The sequence below is a fragment of the Rhinatrema bivittatum genome, chromosome 2 (assembly GCF_901001135.1).
Source record: "Rhinatrema bivittatum chromosome 2, aRhiBiv1.1, whole genome shotgun sequence".
NCBI classification, from domain to species: domain Eukaryota; kingdom Metazoa; phylum Chordata; class Amphibia; order Gymnophiona; family Rhinatrematidae; genus Rhinatrema; species Rhinatrema bivittatum.
Window position 1 is genome coordinate 232,701,163 of NC_042616.1, and position 18,660 is coordinate 232,719,822.

Genomic DNA, 18,660 nt, shown 5'->3' on the forward strand with positions numbered 1-18,660 from the left:
GAGGGGGAATCTGATGAGGAATCAGCACCGCTGGGCCCTTATCTAGGGGCAGATTTTCAAAGCCCGGCGGTGCGCGTAAAGCCCGGGGATGCCCGTATGTCCCGGGGCTTTTCTGAATGGGTAGGCAGGGGGGCAGGGCAGACGGTCCGGGGGCGTGACAGGGCAGTTCGTGGGTGTGGCGGGGCAGTCCGGGAGGCGTGGCCAAGGACTCCAGCACACTGTCCTTTGCCGCTGTGCTGGTGGATTGCCTGCCGGCACTTGGTCGGCAGGCATAACTTCCACAACAAAGGTACGGGGGGGTGGGTTCGGGCTGGGGGGCGAGACAGGTAGGGGAAGATGGGTGGGGGGGAAGGAAAGTTCCCTCCGAGGCCTCTCTGATTTCAGAGCGGCCTCAGAGGGAATGGGGAAAGCCAGCTGGTCTCCCTGAGGGCTCAGCATGCGCAAGGTGCACTAGTGTGCACCCCCTTGCGCGCGCCGACCCCTGATTTTATAATCGGGCGTACATTTGTGCACGCCGGGTTGCGCACACAAATGTACGCCACGCGCGTACATTTTAAAATCTGCCCGTTAGTCTACTTGGTAATGATGGGAGTAACTTAAATGAAAGAGGCTTTCAAAAACACTGAGGGGCCATATAATATAGTGCACTGAAGCTGCCGTGGGTTTGTGCACGGATGTTTGCGTGTTTTCCCACACAAAGCCCTATACGGGGATGTTATAAGGGTTTTTTTGTGTGAGAAAAAAGCGTGTACGGATGCGCTTATAGACGCGCGGTTTTTCCTGCGCGAATACATGCTGACGGCATGCAAAGAAGGCGATTAGCTAATCATAGGCAATGCAGGGAGCCGCGCTAATGCTAGTGCGGGTTTTTTTAATACTGTTTTTTTATCGCCATGGTCAGGGCACGAGTTAAGTATCAGTGCTCGCTTGGGGGGCCTATGTCGGCATCCGAGCGTCCTGAAAACCACCTAGCTGAGTGCCTATTTCGGCATCAGAGTGGCCAGCTAGGCTAGGCACTTTTCTGGGTGCCCGATCGTATAGATTCTCGACCGAGTAAGCACCTAGTTCAGCACCTGAGTGGCAACATTTGCTAGGCACCTTTCTGGGCACCAGAGTATCCATATTCGCTCCCAGCTGAGTGCTTATGTTGGCACCCAAGCATCCAGATTGGTGCTCAACTGAGCACCTAACTCACTGATATGCCAGTGTGACTTAGCATCCATGAAAATATTTGCCATGTTTTCTGCAGCACAGTTATTTGAAATATGAAAAATACTTTCCAGGGTCATACTTTCCCTTAATAGGGAAAGCTGTTCGCTCGCTCGCTTTTATGCACGGATTATTGGTGCAGGTTTTGAGCGCGGATGTGCCCGCTTATTACATAGGTCCTTACCACACTTAGGTACGCGCATTTTTCTGTACATGCGCGGGTTTCTGCGTGCAAATCATTTGCATAATTTATTTTTTTTACATCCCATGGAAGTGGCAGCTTCTTCCACTCACGGTGATCAAAATCCATGCTCATAACCAGCGCCTGTTTTGCCGAGGGTCTTATTTCATCGGACCTTATAAGTGCCTCTGAGATTAAATGAAAATCAAAAATGAAAAAAACAAAAGGGCCTTTCATGATGTTGATTAGCTGCCATGTGAATAATCTAAATAAAAAGTGCTTTAAAAAAACTATAATCCTGTGTTCTATGTGGAATACAGTATACTTGTGAAAAAAGGAGAGCGGTTGCATATGCTGAACGACACCATTTGTCTTTCTGAAATTCTGAAAGTGTTTAACATATGTCAGTTTGCTGCTGCTCTGTTAATTCAAACAAGTGAGCTACTGCATTTGTTTAATAAAAGAGCGCCATCTGAATTCAGTGGGTTACGTGATCCGGTCTGCAAGACAAAAAAGTATTTTCCAAGGTGACTGTCAGTCAGTAGATCCTCACCAACCAATATGCAAACATTTGTCTTTTATTTACCTGTTTAGAATTGGTGAGCCATATCCAGCCTATTCAAAACTGAAATGCTTTTTTGTGTTATACACATGGAAATCTAGTATAGCCTTTAGTGGCAGACAAAACAGTTCCACAAAGTTGTAATGTACCATTCAAGAAAGAGACTGTTGTTCACATTTCCTGATCATTAAGGCTTTGGTAGGATTTGTAAATTTAATCGTACTATTTAATTTATTTGCTTTCTAATGGAATAAGGTTAGCTTATGCCTAAAACAGATTCTATATGAGGTTTGCTGCTACAGTTTTCTCTGTCAGGGAGCTTACCTTGTATCTCTAGAAGGGCCTTCATCCTTTTCCTCCATACTAGTGGAGCTGCTACAGCTATCTCTGCCTGAAAAGTGGACTACAGTTGTTTGGGGTTGTTGCTATAGCAACTGTAGCCTTAGTCACAAGGTACAGGCGTATATTGTTATGAGTAAATTAAGCAACAAGGTACACACTGGTGTATGCTATCAGACAGTTCAACCCTAGGATCCTGTAAAACTGAATGTGAGAAGCAAAGTCAAGTCTGCTGGTCTTCAGGAGACAAGTTTTTTATTATACCAAATTAAATGCATGCAATTTAATTACTACTGGATTTCTGACCTTTACTTGCTGAGAAAATTAAACAAACAAAATAAAGAATCCTAGAATCCTATACAATTATACCCAGTGTTTGTCATTCCAAGAACTTCATGCGTGCACGTGGTATCAGGCAGCAGCACTAAGGCTCAAGAAAGACCCTGCCCTGACCGCCTTGCCTTCCAATTCGGCTATGGGGGGAGGGGCAAACATAGCAGCCACCAGACCACTCCTCTTCCAAATGGGAGCGGGTTAGGGAGAAAGGAGAGTGAGAGGGGGAATCATGTTATTTAAAAAAAACAAGTTCCAATAACGATACTAATTTCACTGCGAATCTTTTGCAGTTCTCAGAGAGTGAAACATAAGATGCAGTTTTAAACTTTCCTGTTTATAAAAGGGTTATATATTTTATTATAAAAAAAAAAAACTTGTACAAACTGACCGCTTGGTCCATGAGCTATAAAATTAGCTGACAAGAATTGTAATTAATTTTGGAAATATTTATCATATGTTAAACAGGAACACAGTAAAGCTGGGGCAGAATTCAAAATGCTCAAAGTCAACCAATGGCAGTGCAGCTTTAAAAATTCTTGATGACATCACAATGTGCACTGATCTCCCTGAGATTTCAACTGCTCTTTTTCTTCCTTTGATTTGACTTATGTGGCATGTTACTGTATTCAGAGCCATTTTAAGCATCTATGAGGCCCGTGCAAACCTCATTAGGATGGAGCCCCCTCTCCGCTCCTCACCATATAAACATTTTGTGCAATTTATGAATTATGGACTCAGCTGATCCTTGTTAAGACCTAAAGAAGATAATATGGCATGTTAGTTAGCTATCTTATTTTACCTTCTCTTTTTTTTTTTTTTTTTTACCATTTTATTATTTCTTTAATTTTTGGGGGTATCAAGCTAGGTCCCTCTAAGGCTTTGGGCCCTATGGATAAAACAGCCCTGGCTGTATTCCAAACTCTGGGGCCGTGGTGAAATTGGTGCTAGTTATCTACACATATTATTTTTTAGCATACAAGGCAAAAAGCAGGCGCTTCCACGGGATGCAATAAGGGAATGGCATGCAAATGAGATGCACACAGAAAATCCAAGCAAAATAAATAACCATGCGGATATCCACGCTAAAACGAGCACTGAAGGCCCTATGCAATAAACCATGCATAAACCCGCATTAATGTGGTGACCCGTGATTGATTCTTGGTTGAAAGCCTTGAAGACAATAGTGAGTTAGTGGACTGGGAGTGGAGCTGAAAGTTACATCCACCAGCATCCACCATTACAGCTCTCACCAACCACGTGAGAGCTGTAATGGTGGATGCTGGTGAGTGGTGGAAATGCAGCAGAGATTTGGAAGGGTCTACAAAAGCATTCAGCATTTCTGACAAGCGCCTGTTCCATCTCCGACCTCTCTTCTGGCCTCTGCCACTTAATTTTTCGACCTCCAGATAGGCACTTACACTTAACTCCTGCCCTGATCCAGGTGTTAAAAAACCCATTTAGAACAAATCTGCACTAACACCAGCATGGCTCTCTGCAGTGCCCATGAATAGTTAATTGCCTCCTTTGCAAGGCATTAGCATGGACTCACACTAAACAGCGTTTTTTTGTGTTGGTTTGAGCGCACATTTTTTCTGCGCTAGTCGCATTATTAAATACACTTGTAAGATTATTGCGGAAAAACGTGCATAATACTACAAGCACAAACCTGCGGCAGGTCTACCGCAGCTTATTACATTGGCCCCTAAATGATCCTTTCTAGGCACTAACCAAGGCCAGGGCAATTTGATGACATGACAATGAGCTCTGACCTCTCTGAGATTACAGCTGAACTGGCCAGGCCTGTATCCCTGCAGGAAACTGAACTTAAAAAAACAAAACTCTAACATTGTTGGGGTGAGGGGGACATATGAAAAGTATGATCCAAGGTACTGTATTCCTCTTCTGAGGGTGCATTATGCAGATTTCACAAATAGACTCTTTTGATTCCAAACACAGCTCTTTGCTTGCTCAGTGGCCCATCTAATAACGTGCGCTTGGTAATTGCACAGATTTACTTGCAGCTGTGTGCACCAAAGACCCCAAGCTTCAAATTTTGTCAATGTGGCACAATTATGTCTGTCACAGACATAATTACTGCTACTTGTGCCTAGGGCCGGACCATGACCAGGCATCCTGCCGTGACTGTGGCAGGATGTCACCATGGGCCCAGCAACAACGGGCCGCCAAAAAGGCCAGGCTCTGGGAGATGGAAGGAACCTCCTCAGGCTCATATGCCCCTGCTCAGCACTTCACACAGTCTTCTCCGGGCAGAGAGTCCAAGAAGCCAGAGGAAAAGAGCATCGTCATTGCAGCTGTCCTCCAAGAACACCCAGAGGGTCAACCCCCCCCCCCCCTCCCAAGCAGTAGGGAGATAAGGGCGTGAGTCACAAACCCTGACAAGGCCTGAATGTGTCAAGCGCTGCGAAGCAGACAAAGGAATGCAGCCCTCCGCCGAGTGCGTTAGACCCTTTCATCGTCGAGGCAGAAGCAGCAGGGCGACTGGCACACAGACGATGCACGAAGCATGACGCACAGCATGGACTGGCGCACGGTTTCCAATGCAGAGCTTCAATCAATGCATCACACAAAGCACCCGAAGCATGTGTCGGCTGACGCAACATCGACGCAATCAATGTCAAAGCATGCGTCGGTGGAAAAGCCTTGCCAGGACGCAAGGCAAAAGACAAATCCTGCCATGTTCAATCAACGCACTCGACGCAAAAAAGCAAAGCATCATAAGTCTCAGGAATTGGGGACTCCCTGGTCCCAACTAGACAGGACCCCCAAATAGTCTTCACCCAAAGCGAGTTGGAGGACTCGGGGGCATCTGACATAGACATTCTTCACATCTCTGGGCATTCCTCTTCTTCCTCGGACAGGGGCAGTATCCACATTGGACTCTCAGCTGTCTTGAAACAGAAGAGGAGTTTGCCGATGCTCCAGGAACTGGTAGTGAAGAGTCGCAAATCCCATGATGGAGAAATGAAGCATCTGGACCCTTTCATCCTCAAACCAGGGGTTTCTACCTCTAGGGCTAAGAGGACCGGCAGTCTGGAGACATTCTGGGATGTCTCACCACCTGCACAAAAGAAGAAAAGAATTTTGTCTAGCCCCATCACATGCAGGGAGAGGCCTTGCAGGCCATGTCACAAATAACAGGAATTCTCCAAACTTTCTTCAAGACTTTGGAGTAGGGTCAGCAGCCGGAACCTTGGTCCATTCCATTCCCTCTTCCCCCCCCTGGAAGCCATGAGGAGATGATGATGTCCCCGCTGAGCTGAGTCCAGGGCCCCAGATCGGACCATTCTCCTCTCCGCCCTCTCCCGATTCATCTACAAGCATACCCTCAGAACCCCCAAGAGGATTCACCCGAACCATCTTCGCCTCCAGAGGACCTTTCTTATTCTAGATTTATTGAAAGGTGGGAACCTTCTTGAAAAATTGAGATCAAGAAATTGACAGATCCTAAATCAGAGTTTCATGGGATCCTAAAAAGTTTTGATGTCCTTTCGGAGCTGACTGCACTCCCTTCACACTCTATCCTAGATGCGGTCATGGACAAAGCATGGGAGTTGCCTTTTCTGCGCTACCTTCTTCCTGAGAGTTCTCCATAAGTGTGAGGTGGTTTACAACAAGAACACATTTATTTTTGTGGCCCCCTCTCACTTAGCAACTTTTTTTTTTTAGATGACAAGGAGCAAGTCAATTAAGAGACCAAGGGACAGGTGGTCCCACTTGGACTTCCAATCAGTAATTTTTCTTATTTCCTTTTTCTTGTATTTCCTAATACTTCCCAAAGAAGAAAAGAGAAGTTTAAAAAAATGGGAAAAGATCTGAACTGGAGCTAGGAATAAAAACATCAGAAGCTCCTTTCCACAGGTAAACTAATAGCTATTAGATAGCATGCATGACTTAGGAGAAAACTGAAGCACCTCGATAACGTTTAAGTAATTCTGTTCCAGGCAGCAGATGAGTTTTTGGAAAATTCAAGAGCCTAAGATGTTTAGATCTAATTCTATTTTCCAGCCTTTCATATTGATAGTGGATTCTCAAATTACCTTTAATATTTGCTGACATACAGGCCGATACACTACAGTGCGCTCCGCCGCGATTGGACGCGCGTTTTTGACGAGCTAGCTTTACCCCTTATTCAGTAAGGGGTAATAGCGTGTCGAAAACGCGCATCCAACCCCCCCCCTCCCCGAACCTAATAGCGCCCGCAACATGCAAATACATGTTGATGGTCCTATTAGGTATTCCCACGCGATACAGTAAGTAAATGTGCAGCCAAGCCGCACATTTTACTTTCAGAAATTAGCGCCTACCCAAAGGTAGGCGTTAATTTCTGCCGGCGCCAGGGAAGTGCACAGAAAAGCAGTAAAAACTGCTTTTCTGTGCATCCTCCGACTTAATAAGTTGGAGGCCCCAAAAGTTAAAAAAAAAGTAAAAAAGATAAAAAAAAATAATTTTAAATGGGCCCGCGGCTTGTGGGTTGAAAACCGGACGCTCAATTTTGCCGGTGTCCAGTTTCCGAACCCGTGGCTGTCAGCGGGCTTGAGAACCGACGCTGGCAAAGTTGAGCATCGGCTGTCAAACCCGCTGACAGCCGCCGCTTCCGTCAAAACAGAGGCGCTAGGGACCCTAATTTTGCCGCGGACCCTAATTTAAATACAGTAAATTAATTTATCGCGCATGCAAGAGAGTGTCCTGTGTGCGCGCCAGGAGAGCGGGCGAGTGCCCGCTCTCCCACGATTTTTACTGTATCGGCCTGATAGTGCTTTGCAGAGTAGATATTACTCCAGAATCTGTGGTCGCCTGAGAACCAAGTGCACCCATTCTGTGATCCAGTTCAGTCAACTTCATTGACACAGCTGATGAAAATACACATAAACTAGTCAGGTTTTGTCAATGAATTATCAATCCTAAAAATAATCCTTCATATATCTTTAAGAGAAATTTCTTCTGGTTCAGGCAAAATAGTATCCACCCTTGGGCCAGGAATAGTGAAGGAGTTTGTCCTGATTCTGGAGCTGAAATAAGCAAATTCTGCTCAGAGGCTCGAGCTGATTCCTGTGAGTTTCTGTCTATTCCTTCTGACAAGGTCACGCGGGGGATGCTTAAGCATATTACTGAAGCAGTACCATACTCATCTACAGTAGCTACTTCCTTTCTTGCCCCCTGAAAATTTGAAGGCAGAGGTGGTGAGGTACAGACTTCTGGACTTGAAGAGGTTTCATCCAGCTCTGAACTCAGATTTGCCTGCAGTAATGAGTTGGCATGGAGCATATGGAAATCCGTGGAATCTCTCAATGGTGTGGATATCTTAGCGAAAACAAAACTCTTACCTTTTCTGTTCCTTCCCATTCTTCAACCACAGGAAAAAATGGTGTGCTAGTGGCTGCACGCTGGATTTTAAACCCAGGTGCCTTGTTGATGTTAGCATCAGGGTTGGACTGTGTGTGGCAGTGCCACACAGTGCTTCCTCTTCTTAAGGCCTCCAGATGCCTAAGGCAGCAGCAAAGAAGGTAACGTCCCCCTTGAGTACCAGTTTAATCGCAAGGGATAACAAGATATCCCTCGGGGTTTTTACAGGAGTGGAAAGGTTATAAAGTAAAACAAGCAATTTCCATATTAATAGCTTGTAAGGCAGCTCTTCTCTAATGCCTGGAATTATATCAATTTATTGCCATACTCTCTGTCAGTAACTCTGTAAATGAGAAAAGGAATATAACATATGACACAGCGTACCCACTTCAGTCCTACAAAACCAACATTTATTATCAATGTTTGGCTACTTTAGCTACTCTTATTGGTATACAAATTGCTCTGTGAAGCATAGAATATGTTGTCTGTCGATGCAGTGTTGTCTGTCGAAATGCAGGTTCAACAATGAGGTTCTAAAGATGAATTAAGGTCATTCTCCCAAAACATTTCAGCTCCTCCTATACACTCACCCTCCAAATTACATTTAATAGAATTGTAAAAACTGGAGGACACTGATTCAGGAGAGGACAATATACCAGCACATACTTCTAAGTATACTAGCTACCCATTCAAGGAAGCTATATTTACTAGTTACTATACAGTGCCCTGATTGCATCCACTTGACCTTATGAAAAATAGTTTATAATATTGGACAAGATCTTGGAATTTGACTAAATTTTCCTTCTTTTACAATCTGCCTTACAACCATATATCTTGGTCAGATCGGCAGACTAAAGATATTTTCTTCTAGATCTTCATCAATGAATTATACCATATTGGTGTTTTGAGTGACTGTTGCCAAGTTGTTTTAACTAAAATTTCAAACTTACCAAGGGTTCTGTAAGAGGCCTCAATTGCCCAGTATGACTTAACCTTGCTTGGAAGCGCAATTCTGGCAATAAGTGAGAAGGGGAATATGATTTTTCTCTCAAGCACATAAAAGGTTGGTACATTCTCTCCATACTCAAAATGAAGCCAAAAACTTCCTTGCCGCAAAACGAAAGCTTAGTGATAACTAAGTATAACCCCATTTTCGGGTAGCAGGTAGACACCAACGGTAGTATTTCTTGGGAGCTGATCCACACAGGCTAACTTTCACACAAGTCTCTGTTCCCCAGGCCTCGAGTTCTTTGCTGGTGGGGGGAAGGAATTACTCCTTCAAGACCTGGAGTGACTGAAGCTCTGACCATGGGAGGAGTATAAATCCTTAGGGGCAAATTTTAATAGGTGCGCATGTGCATCCATGTGCGTGAGCTACCTGGCACGCGCACACGGACACGCAGATTTTAAAAAATGTGCACGCATGTTATAAAATCGGCGGGCTGCACGCACATGCATGCCGGATTTTGTAATCCGCGCACGCATGGGGGGGTAGTTTTCTGCAACTTTTGCGCAGTGACGCATCGCAGCTTTCCCCAGTTTCCTCCCAATTAAGGAGCGGGCAGGGAGAGAACTTTCCTACCCTATACCCTAACCTCCCTTACTCTTCCCCTCTTCTCCCCACCCCCTAAACCCTTTCTCTTACCTTTTTTTGGCCTTATTTTGTTGCTTACTAAGCCAACAGAACAGTAGCAACTTGCGTGGCCCTCACTACCTTCCCCGGTACAGTGGCACTGTACTGGCTGCCTCCAGCCCTGCCCATCCCTCCCCCCAGACTGCCCCTTTTCTTTGGCCTGGCACTTCTGCGCGTAACGGGCGTTATTTGCATGGCCAGGCCCCTTCTAAAATGCGCGCAGCGCCCACAAGGCCCAGCCACACGCATAACCCCCGTTTCTTATGCGCGCTGGCCATTTAAAATCAGCCTGTAAGGTGCCAATAATGCACAGGAGACTCAGATTTTGAGTGTCCAAAAGAAATACTTTTTGCCGCGGACCCTAATTTAAATACAGTAAATTAATTTATCGCGCATGCAAGAGAGTGTCCTGTGTGCGCGCCAGGAGAGCGGGCGAGTGCCCGCTCTCCCACGATTTTTACTGTATCGGCCTGATAGTGCTTTGCAGAGTAGATATTACTCCAGAATCTGTGGTCGCCTGAGAACCAAGTGCACCCATTCTGTGATCCAGTTCAGTCAACTTCATTGACACAGCTGATGAAAATACACATAAACTAGTCAGGTTTTGTCAATGAATTATCAATCCTAAAAATAATCCTTCATATATCTTTAAGAGAAATTTCTTCTGGTTCAGGCAAAATAGTATCCACCCTTGGGCCAGGAATAGTGAAGGAGTTTGTCCTGATTCTGGAGCTGAAATAAGCAAATTCTGCTCAGAGGCTCGAGCTGATTCCTGTGAGTTTCTGTCTATTCCTTCTGACAAGGTCACGCGGGGGATGCTTAAGCATATTACTGAAGCAGTACCATACTCATCTACAGTAGCTACTTCCTTTCTTGCCCCCTGAAAATTTGAAGGCAGAGGTGGTGAGGTACAGACTTCTGGACTTGAAGAGGTTTCATCCAGCTCTGAACTCAGATTTGCCTGCAGTAATGAGTTGGCATGGAGCATATGGAAATCCGTGGAATCTCTCAATGGTGTGGATATCTTAGCGAAAACAAAACTCTTACCTTTTCTGTTCCTTCCCATTCTTCAACCACAGGAAAAAATGGTGTGCTAGTGGCTGCACGCTGGATTTTAAACCCAGGTGCCTTGTTGATGTTAGCATCAGGGTTGGACTGTGTGTGGCAGTGCCACACAGTGCTTCCTCTTCTTAAGGCCTCCAGATGCCTAAGGCAGCAGCAAAGAAGGTAACGTCCCCCTTGAGTACCAGTTTAATCGCAAGGGATAACAAGATATCCCTCGGGGTTTTTACAGGAGTGGAAAGGTTATAAAGTAAAACAAGCAATTTCCATATTAATAGCTTGTAAGGCAGCTCTTCTCTAATGCCTGGAATTATATCAATTTATTGCCATACTCTCTGTCAGTAACTCTGTAAATGAGAAAAGGAATATAACATATGACACAGCGTACCCACTTCAGTCCTACAAAACCAACATTTATTATCAATGTTTGGCTACTTTAGCTACTCTTATTGGTATACAAATTGCTCTGTGAAGCATAGAATATGTTGTCTGTCGATGCAGTGTTGTCTGTCGAAATGCAGGTTCAACAATGAGGTTCTAAAGATGAATTAAGGTCATTCTCCCAAAACATTTCAGCTCCTCCTATACACTCACCCTCCAAATTACATTTAATAGAATTGTAAAAACTGGAGGACACTGATTCAGGAGAGGACAATATACCAGCACATACTTCTAAGTATACTAGCTACCCATTCAAGGAAGCTATATTTACTAGTTACTATACAGTGCCCTGATTGCATCCACTTGACCTTATGAAAAATAGTTTATAATATTGGACAAGATCTTGGAATTTGACTAAATTTTCCTTCTTTTACAATCTGCCTTACAACCATATATCTTGGTCAGATCGGCAGACTAAAGATATTTTCTTCTAGATCTTCATCAATGAATTATACCATATTGGTGTTTTGAGTGACTGTTGCCAAGTTGTTTTAACTAAAATTTCAAACTTACCAAGGGTTCTGTAAGAGGCCTCAATTGCCCAGTATGACTTAACCTTGCTTGGAAGCGCAATTCTGGCAATAAGTGAGAAGGGGAATATGATTTTTCTCTCAAGCACATAAAAGGTTGGTACATTCTCTCCATACTCAAAATGAAGCCAAAAACTTCCTTGCCGCAAAACGAAAGCTTAGTGATAACTAAGTATAACCCCATTTTCGGGTAGCAGGTAGACACCAACGGTAGTATTTCTTGGGAGCTGATCCACACAGGCTAACTTTCACACAAGTCTCTGTTCCCCAGGCCTCGAGTTCTTTGCTGGTGGGGGGAAGGAATTACTCCTTCAAGACCTGGAGTGACTGAAGCTCTGACCATGGGAGGAGTATAAATCCTTAGGGGCAAATTTTAATAGGTGCGCATGTGCATCCATGTGCGTGAGCTACCTGGCACGCGCACACGGACACGCAGATTTTAAAAAATGTGCACGCATGTTATAAAATCGGCGGGCTGCACGCACATGCATGCCGGATTTTGTAATCCGCGCACGCATGGGGGGGTAGTTTTCTGCAACTTTTGCGCAGTGACGCATCGCAGCTTTCCCCAGTTTCCTCCCAATTAAGGAGCGGGCAGGGAGAGAACTTTCCTACCCTATACCCTAACCTCCCTTACTCTTCCCCTCTTCTCCCCACCCCCTAAACCCTTTCTCTTACCTTTTTTTGGCCTTATTTTGTTGCTTACTAAGCCAACAGAACAGTAGCAACTTGCGTGGCCCTCACTACCTTCCCCGGTACAGTGGCACTGTACTGGCTGCCTCCAGCCCTGCCCATCCCTCCCCCCAGACTGCCCCTTTTCTTTGGCCTGGCACTTCTGCGCGTAACGGGCGTTATTTGCATGGCCAGGCCCCTTCTAAAATGCGCGCAGCGCCCACAAGGCCCAGCCACACGCATAACCCCCGTTTCTTATGCGCGCTGGCCATTTAAAATCAGCCTGTAAGGTGCCAATAATGCACAGGAGACTCAGATTTTGAGTGTCCAAAAGAAATACTTTACTGAAGGTGAATCAGATAATTGGCCCAGTCCAGACAGTTCTTAGCACCACAGGTTTCATCTTTGCTGTTCACAGTCCTTCCTCTATCTATGCAAGCGTCTCTTACTACCAGGGCAGGGAAACACTCACCCTCCAGGGCATGGACAAATGAGGTTCCCAACTGGACAGGGTATCCTTGTGTGGAGAGGAAAAAAAACCCATCCAGAGCTGGTAAAACAGTCTGTTCACAAAGAGTCCCAATTTTCCTCTCTCCCCAGGGGTGAAGACTCCAACTGGGGGGCATCAATAGATCTGTTTGGTCCTACTCACAGTTCTCTGATGTCTCAATTGAACTCACTCTTTCCAATCCCAGGATGGAAGGGACACACATGGAACACATAGCTCTCAATGTTCCTTTTTTGTCATGGTAGGAAGGGGCAGTTAAACTCTTCCTCCCAATTCTTCTAACCAAAAAGTTCTTTCCCAAAAACTGAGTGCAAAACATCAGAAGTCTTGCAACAGGTCACCACCACACCTCTGTCCTCTAGAAGCTGCAAAGGGGCAGGTCCTTCCTTATCCTGGGCCCCCAGGGAAAGCTTTCCTGATGACCTCTCTCAAGGCGACATCCTGGGGTCTCACAAGGCTTCTTACCAAGAAAATGAATAAATCCCTAAAACAATCCTAGATGCAACCCCAGCCAGCCAGTGAGTGGACTGAAAGGGCAGCTTCCCTATCTTGCTCGGGGACAACAAACAGGTGATGTGTTTCAATGAACTAGATGCTTAAAGCCAACAGCTATGGAGAAAATCTTTTCTGTATTAAATCTATAAATCTTATGTAATAAGGTATACCTTATGTAGAGGAGAGACAGAGTGCTAGCAAAGCACCAATATAAAGCGCTCTCTCAAATGATTTTTACTGATAATAAAACATTATATAGGATTTACAGTTGTACATTTCCAACCCCTAAATTAGCTTACACAATTGTTACAATTTCTGCATGTAAATTAATCATTGCTGTGTATACAAAAGTTATGTATGGGCTTGAAGTTCGAGCATGACCTTGATGTCTCTAAATATAACTTCTGTAACCCTGAGGTCCAGTACTTTTATGTTAATACAGCGTTTTTATCTAGCTTCTCTCCTTCTGCGGAATCTGCCTATCTAGCAAAATCAAAGCATAAAACTGAAAAAAAAAAATGCTGTAGAATACTTGGCAGTAATTACAAAACTACTTATGATCAAAAATAAAAAAAATTTAGGAAAACAAGATCTTTTGTGTGACATGTTAAAAGGTGTTTCACTGCCTCTTTACTGTAACTCATGCCTACAATAGGAGATATGAGCACCACATCACAGGGTTTGCCCGAGTCCTTAGAGTAGACCCAAAATCCAATGAAGGAAAACAACCTGCACATCCACTTAACTCTGGAATGGCCATATATCAAAATGGCACCCTCCGCTCAGGAGGAATGTGCCGGAAAGATGTCACTCCAGTGCATCCTCCAAGTGGAAGATGTCATTTCAAAATGATTTCAACAGAAGAGGATGTCTGAAGGATCCAGCACCAGGCTTGCGTCTAGGCCTTGGGACCCAGCATCAGGCCTGTGCCTATGCCGTGGCCGCTGCAACAGGACCAGGCCTCAGGCTGAGCTGTGTTGTCAGGACCCCCCACGGACATGGTGAGGCTCCTGACCCCATTTTGAGGTTTTTTTTTGTTCTAATATTTATTTAATTTCTGCAAACTATAGAAATGAAATAAACATTAAATGAAACAATATTTGGGAGGGAAAAAATCCAATTAACAAAAACAATTAAACTTTTTTTCCCCCTTGCATTCCTATAGAATTGCATCCCTATACTGTACCACTCCCTTGTGTTTTTGCTGCCTAAATATCTTACCATGCATTATTTAACATTAAATCTTAACTGCCAGACTATTCCTCAGGTTGCACTAGATCACTCCTCATGTTTTCCACATCCAGTCAAAGAAATCGATCAGATTCATCTGACAAGACCTAGCTGGTGTAAGAACTTAATTATTGGTGGCAACTGCATCACAGTGTTCCCTTCTTTGACAATATTGGCTCTGACACAGCACCTCTCTGGGCCTCATGCTGGTAGGATTTTGCTGCCCCCCCCCCCCCCCCCCATTTTGGCACTCTAGGTGACTATCTAGTTCGCTAATGGAATTACTGGCCCTGTACCTCTGGGTAAGCATGCTGCCTCAAATCTTGTGAGCCATTGGATTTCAGAAACTGCATTAGACTATTGTAGCAGAGATTCCGTTAATTTACTTAACCACTGAAGTCAGATTAACTAGCCTGTAGTTCCTAGCCTGCTCACTTCCATGAGGAACCTTCTCCGCCTGTCTCCAATCTTCTGGAACTACTCCCAACTCTAAAGCAGCACTGAAAAAGTCAGAGTGCAGAGCTGCCATAATGTCTTTACATTCCCGTAATGCTGTCGGATGTATCCAGTCCAACGCCATCGCTTTATCTACTTTTAGTTTAGCTGCATACACACTTTTCTGAAAATCACTTTGAGGTTTACCTCCCTTTCAATCCTTTGAAAGGATGCAGATTTCTTTGCTCTGAGACAGTTGAAGAACGAGAGCAACACTTTCTCAGAGAAGACCAAGAACCATTCAGACTAAAGAGGTTCTCAGGTATGTGGACATTACTATGTCCATCAGGACATAAGAGTACCAGGAGAAAGGGGGAGGAGGTGGAGTAACTGGATATCATTCAGATACAGATGGAAATTTCTCAGCATGTTACATGATATGGTGACAAGAGGACACCTAGGTGTAGAGGAGACTCGGACAGTAATATTGGCAAGCATGGAAAAAAGCCATTAAGGAATTTTTTAAGGCATGTGGGGCTCAGAAACTCATAGAGGGAATGCACAGAATTTCTATAGTATCCACCACCCTTAGCAACCCATGCAGCGGGTAGCCACCAACATTTTTGGCCCATTACCCATCATATCCCAGGAAAGCAAATATATCCGTAGGACAGCCAATTCCTCAATTAGGCTGAGGCCTATTCTCTCTCTATCCAAGAAGCTGTTACTGTGGCCAAGGCCTTCCTTAAAAAACTTTGTACGCCATCATAAGGTCACTCCATTGAGACCAAGCGAGAAGCTTAAATCCCTGTTTGTTTAAAGCTATCTGGGAATTGTATGATCTATACCCACCACACACAGTCTGACCTATCGGTTGAAAGGTTTTTCTGCATCCTTTTGGGCTAGGCTGGCTTCATTTACCTGTTCATGCAAGTTCATCCAAACAGGCACTGCTCTCTCACCCTGGTGAGCCACAAAAAGCTCCAATACAAATTATTAGCCATAGAAAGTAGTTCTGAAAGCACACTCTCTATGGGGCTGATGTAGTGAGGTGCGCTGAAGCTGTCACAGGTTTGTGCACACCGTTACATGCATATTCCCGCGCTAAGCCCTAAATGGGGATGTAATAAGGGTTTTGTGCGCAGGAAAAAAAGCGTCTACAAATGTGCTTACAGATACGTTTTTTCCTGCGCAAATGCATGCTAACGGCATGCAAAGAAGGAGATTAGCTAATCATAGGCAATGCAGGGAGCCGAGCTAATGCTAGTGCTGGTTTTTCAATGCGGGTTTTTCTTTACTGCCACAGTCAGAAAACGAGTTAAGTGTCAGCGCTGACTCGAGGAGGGCTATGTCGGTATCCGAGCGTCCTGAAAACCACCTAGCTGAGCACCAATCTCAGCATCCAAATGGCCAGCTTAGCAAAGCGCTTTTCTGGGTGACTAAGCGGCCAGCATCACTAGGTGCTTTTCTCGGCATCAGAATGGCCAGTTTAGGTAGGTGCTTCCCTAGGCACTTTTCTCGATGTCCGACCAGCCAGATTTGTGACCAGCTGCATGCCTAGCTCAGCGCCTGAGTGGCCAGATACATGGACAGAGCACCTAGCTCAGTGCCTGAGCGGCAAGACTGGTAATTAGCTAGGCACCTTTCTGGGTGCCCGATCGTATAGATTCATGACCATGTACGCACCTAGCTCACTGCCTGAGCGGCAAGATTAGCTAGGCGCCTTTCTGGGTGTCCGATCACATGGATTCTTGACCAAGTAAGCGTCTAGCTCAGCACCTGAGCGGCAACATTTGCTAGGCACCTTTCTGGGCACCAGAGTATCCATATTCGCTCCCGGCTGAATGACTATGATCAGGGTCGGATTTCCCATAAGGCCAACTTAGGCCATGACCTAGGGTGCAGCAGTCAGGGGGGGGGGGCGTATATACAGCAGAAATAACAATCAAACATTTACAAATTTTTCAGTATTATTTTGAAAAGGCCATATAAAATGTTTTTTAAATTTACATCCATATACTTTAAATAAATAGAGCAGTAGATTTACGTTGCTCATCTCTACAGGTGCACTGTCTTGCTCAGTCACAGGCAAAAAGCATTTGCTATTTCTCTCTCACACACTCAGCGTAAACCACGTGTTAAAGGAAAATACGCGTGTTAAAGGAAAATTCCAGATTTGGTGTTACAATCGTGATTCCAAGTGATTCATTACGCTCATATCGCTTGTCTTCTATATATCTACTGATAATTGGTATGTAAAATATATCATTACTACTTTTATATACTATTTTGTTAACTCAGGGCTGAAAGCCGTAAGCAGAAAAAGTTGACGGGGTGTTCGTCAAATTATAAGGGGGCTGTGATTTTTATTACAAAACATGAAACATACACAACTTATGGCTTGTTTACGCAGCATCATTTAATGTGGTGTAATGTAAGTTTGACACAAAATGCAAAACATTTCAATAAAATTCTATAATGTCAGATGAGAATCGATGTAAGTCTTCTGCATTTTATGTCAATTTTATTTGCTGTTTTTTGTATCGAATATGCCAACCCACGGGCCGGATTCAAAATATTTCAGCACGGGTCGGGTCGGACAGAAGAACTTCCGCAGGGTGATGCGGGTCCTGCGGGCTGAAAATTTTTTTACTGGTTTTGGTCTGTTTCATTTTGCTTCTGGTTTCACTCGTCGCAAGTTTAAATAAGTTTCGAATAACTGGCAGGGATTACATATTAAATTGAAAATTATAAATCAACTTTTGAGGGGGAGGGGGCACAGAATTGGCCTAGGGCATAGAAGTGTAAATCCGGCCCTGCCTATGATGGCATCCAAGCTTCCAGATTGGTGCCCACATGAGCACCTATCTCACTGCTATGCCAGTGTGACTTAGCATCCATGAAAATATTTGCCATGTTTTCTGCAGCACAGTTTTTTTGAAATATTAAAAATACTTTCCAGGGTCATATTTTCACTTAAAGGGGAGACCCGTTCGCTCACTCACTTTTATGCGCGGATAATCGGTGTGGGATTTGAACGTGGATGCAGCTGCTTATTACATAGATCCAAACCTCGCTGAGGTACGCATATTTTTCTGCATGTGCGTGGATTTCTGCACGCAAACATTTGCATAATTTGTTTTTTACATCCCACGGAAGCATCTTCAGCCACACACGGTGATCAAAACTCGCGCCCATATCTGGCGCCTGTTTTGCCATGGGAATTATTACATTGGCCCCTATATGTGCTCTAAATTTTTCAGTATATACTGCTTATTTTTTTTGTATATATGTCTATATTGGTTTGCAGGAATATTGTAAGCGTTTCCTAATCAAGAATATATTGAAATAATTGTTTGAAAATAATATAAATAGTTTAAATAAATAATTCTGGGGTAACATGTTTGCTGACTGGGCGCCTTAAAGGTTCATGTACTTATTCGCTCCACTTTGATATTCACATAAGTACATCAGAATGCCACAAAGCGGCTTACACTATGATTAAAAGAAAACTAATTTACAGCAAAAACGAGCACCAGCCTAACAATAATCCTGGAGTGGGGGAGGGAACACGCGCATTTCATTGAGTTTCAGTTCGCTGTTACACGTGCAAAGCGCAGGAGGCACTGGAGAACTCCCCTCCCCAAACTGCAAGGCAGGGCC

General features: G+C 44.4%; 1 protein-coding gene across 1 annotated transcript in view; it reads right to left on the minus strand.

Annotated features, from left to right (window-relative positions):
• The window catches only part of PP2D1 (protein phosphatase 2C like domain containing 1), a 141,145-nt gene extending 138,817 nt beyond the window's left edge, over positions 1 to 2,328 (minus strand). The window contains exon 1 of the mRNA XM_029589279.1: positions 2,277 to 2,328. Within this exon, the coding sequence (XP_029445139.1) occupies positions 2,277 to 2,314 (38 nt within the window). The 5' untranslated portion in view covers positions 2,315 to 2,328. The remainder of the gene's footprint in view (positions 1 to 2,276) is intronic.
• Between the last annotated feature and the right edge of the window lie 16,332 nt (positions 2,329 to 18,660).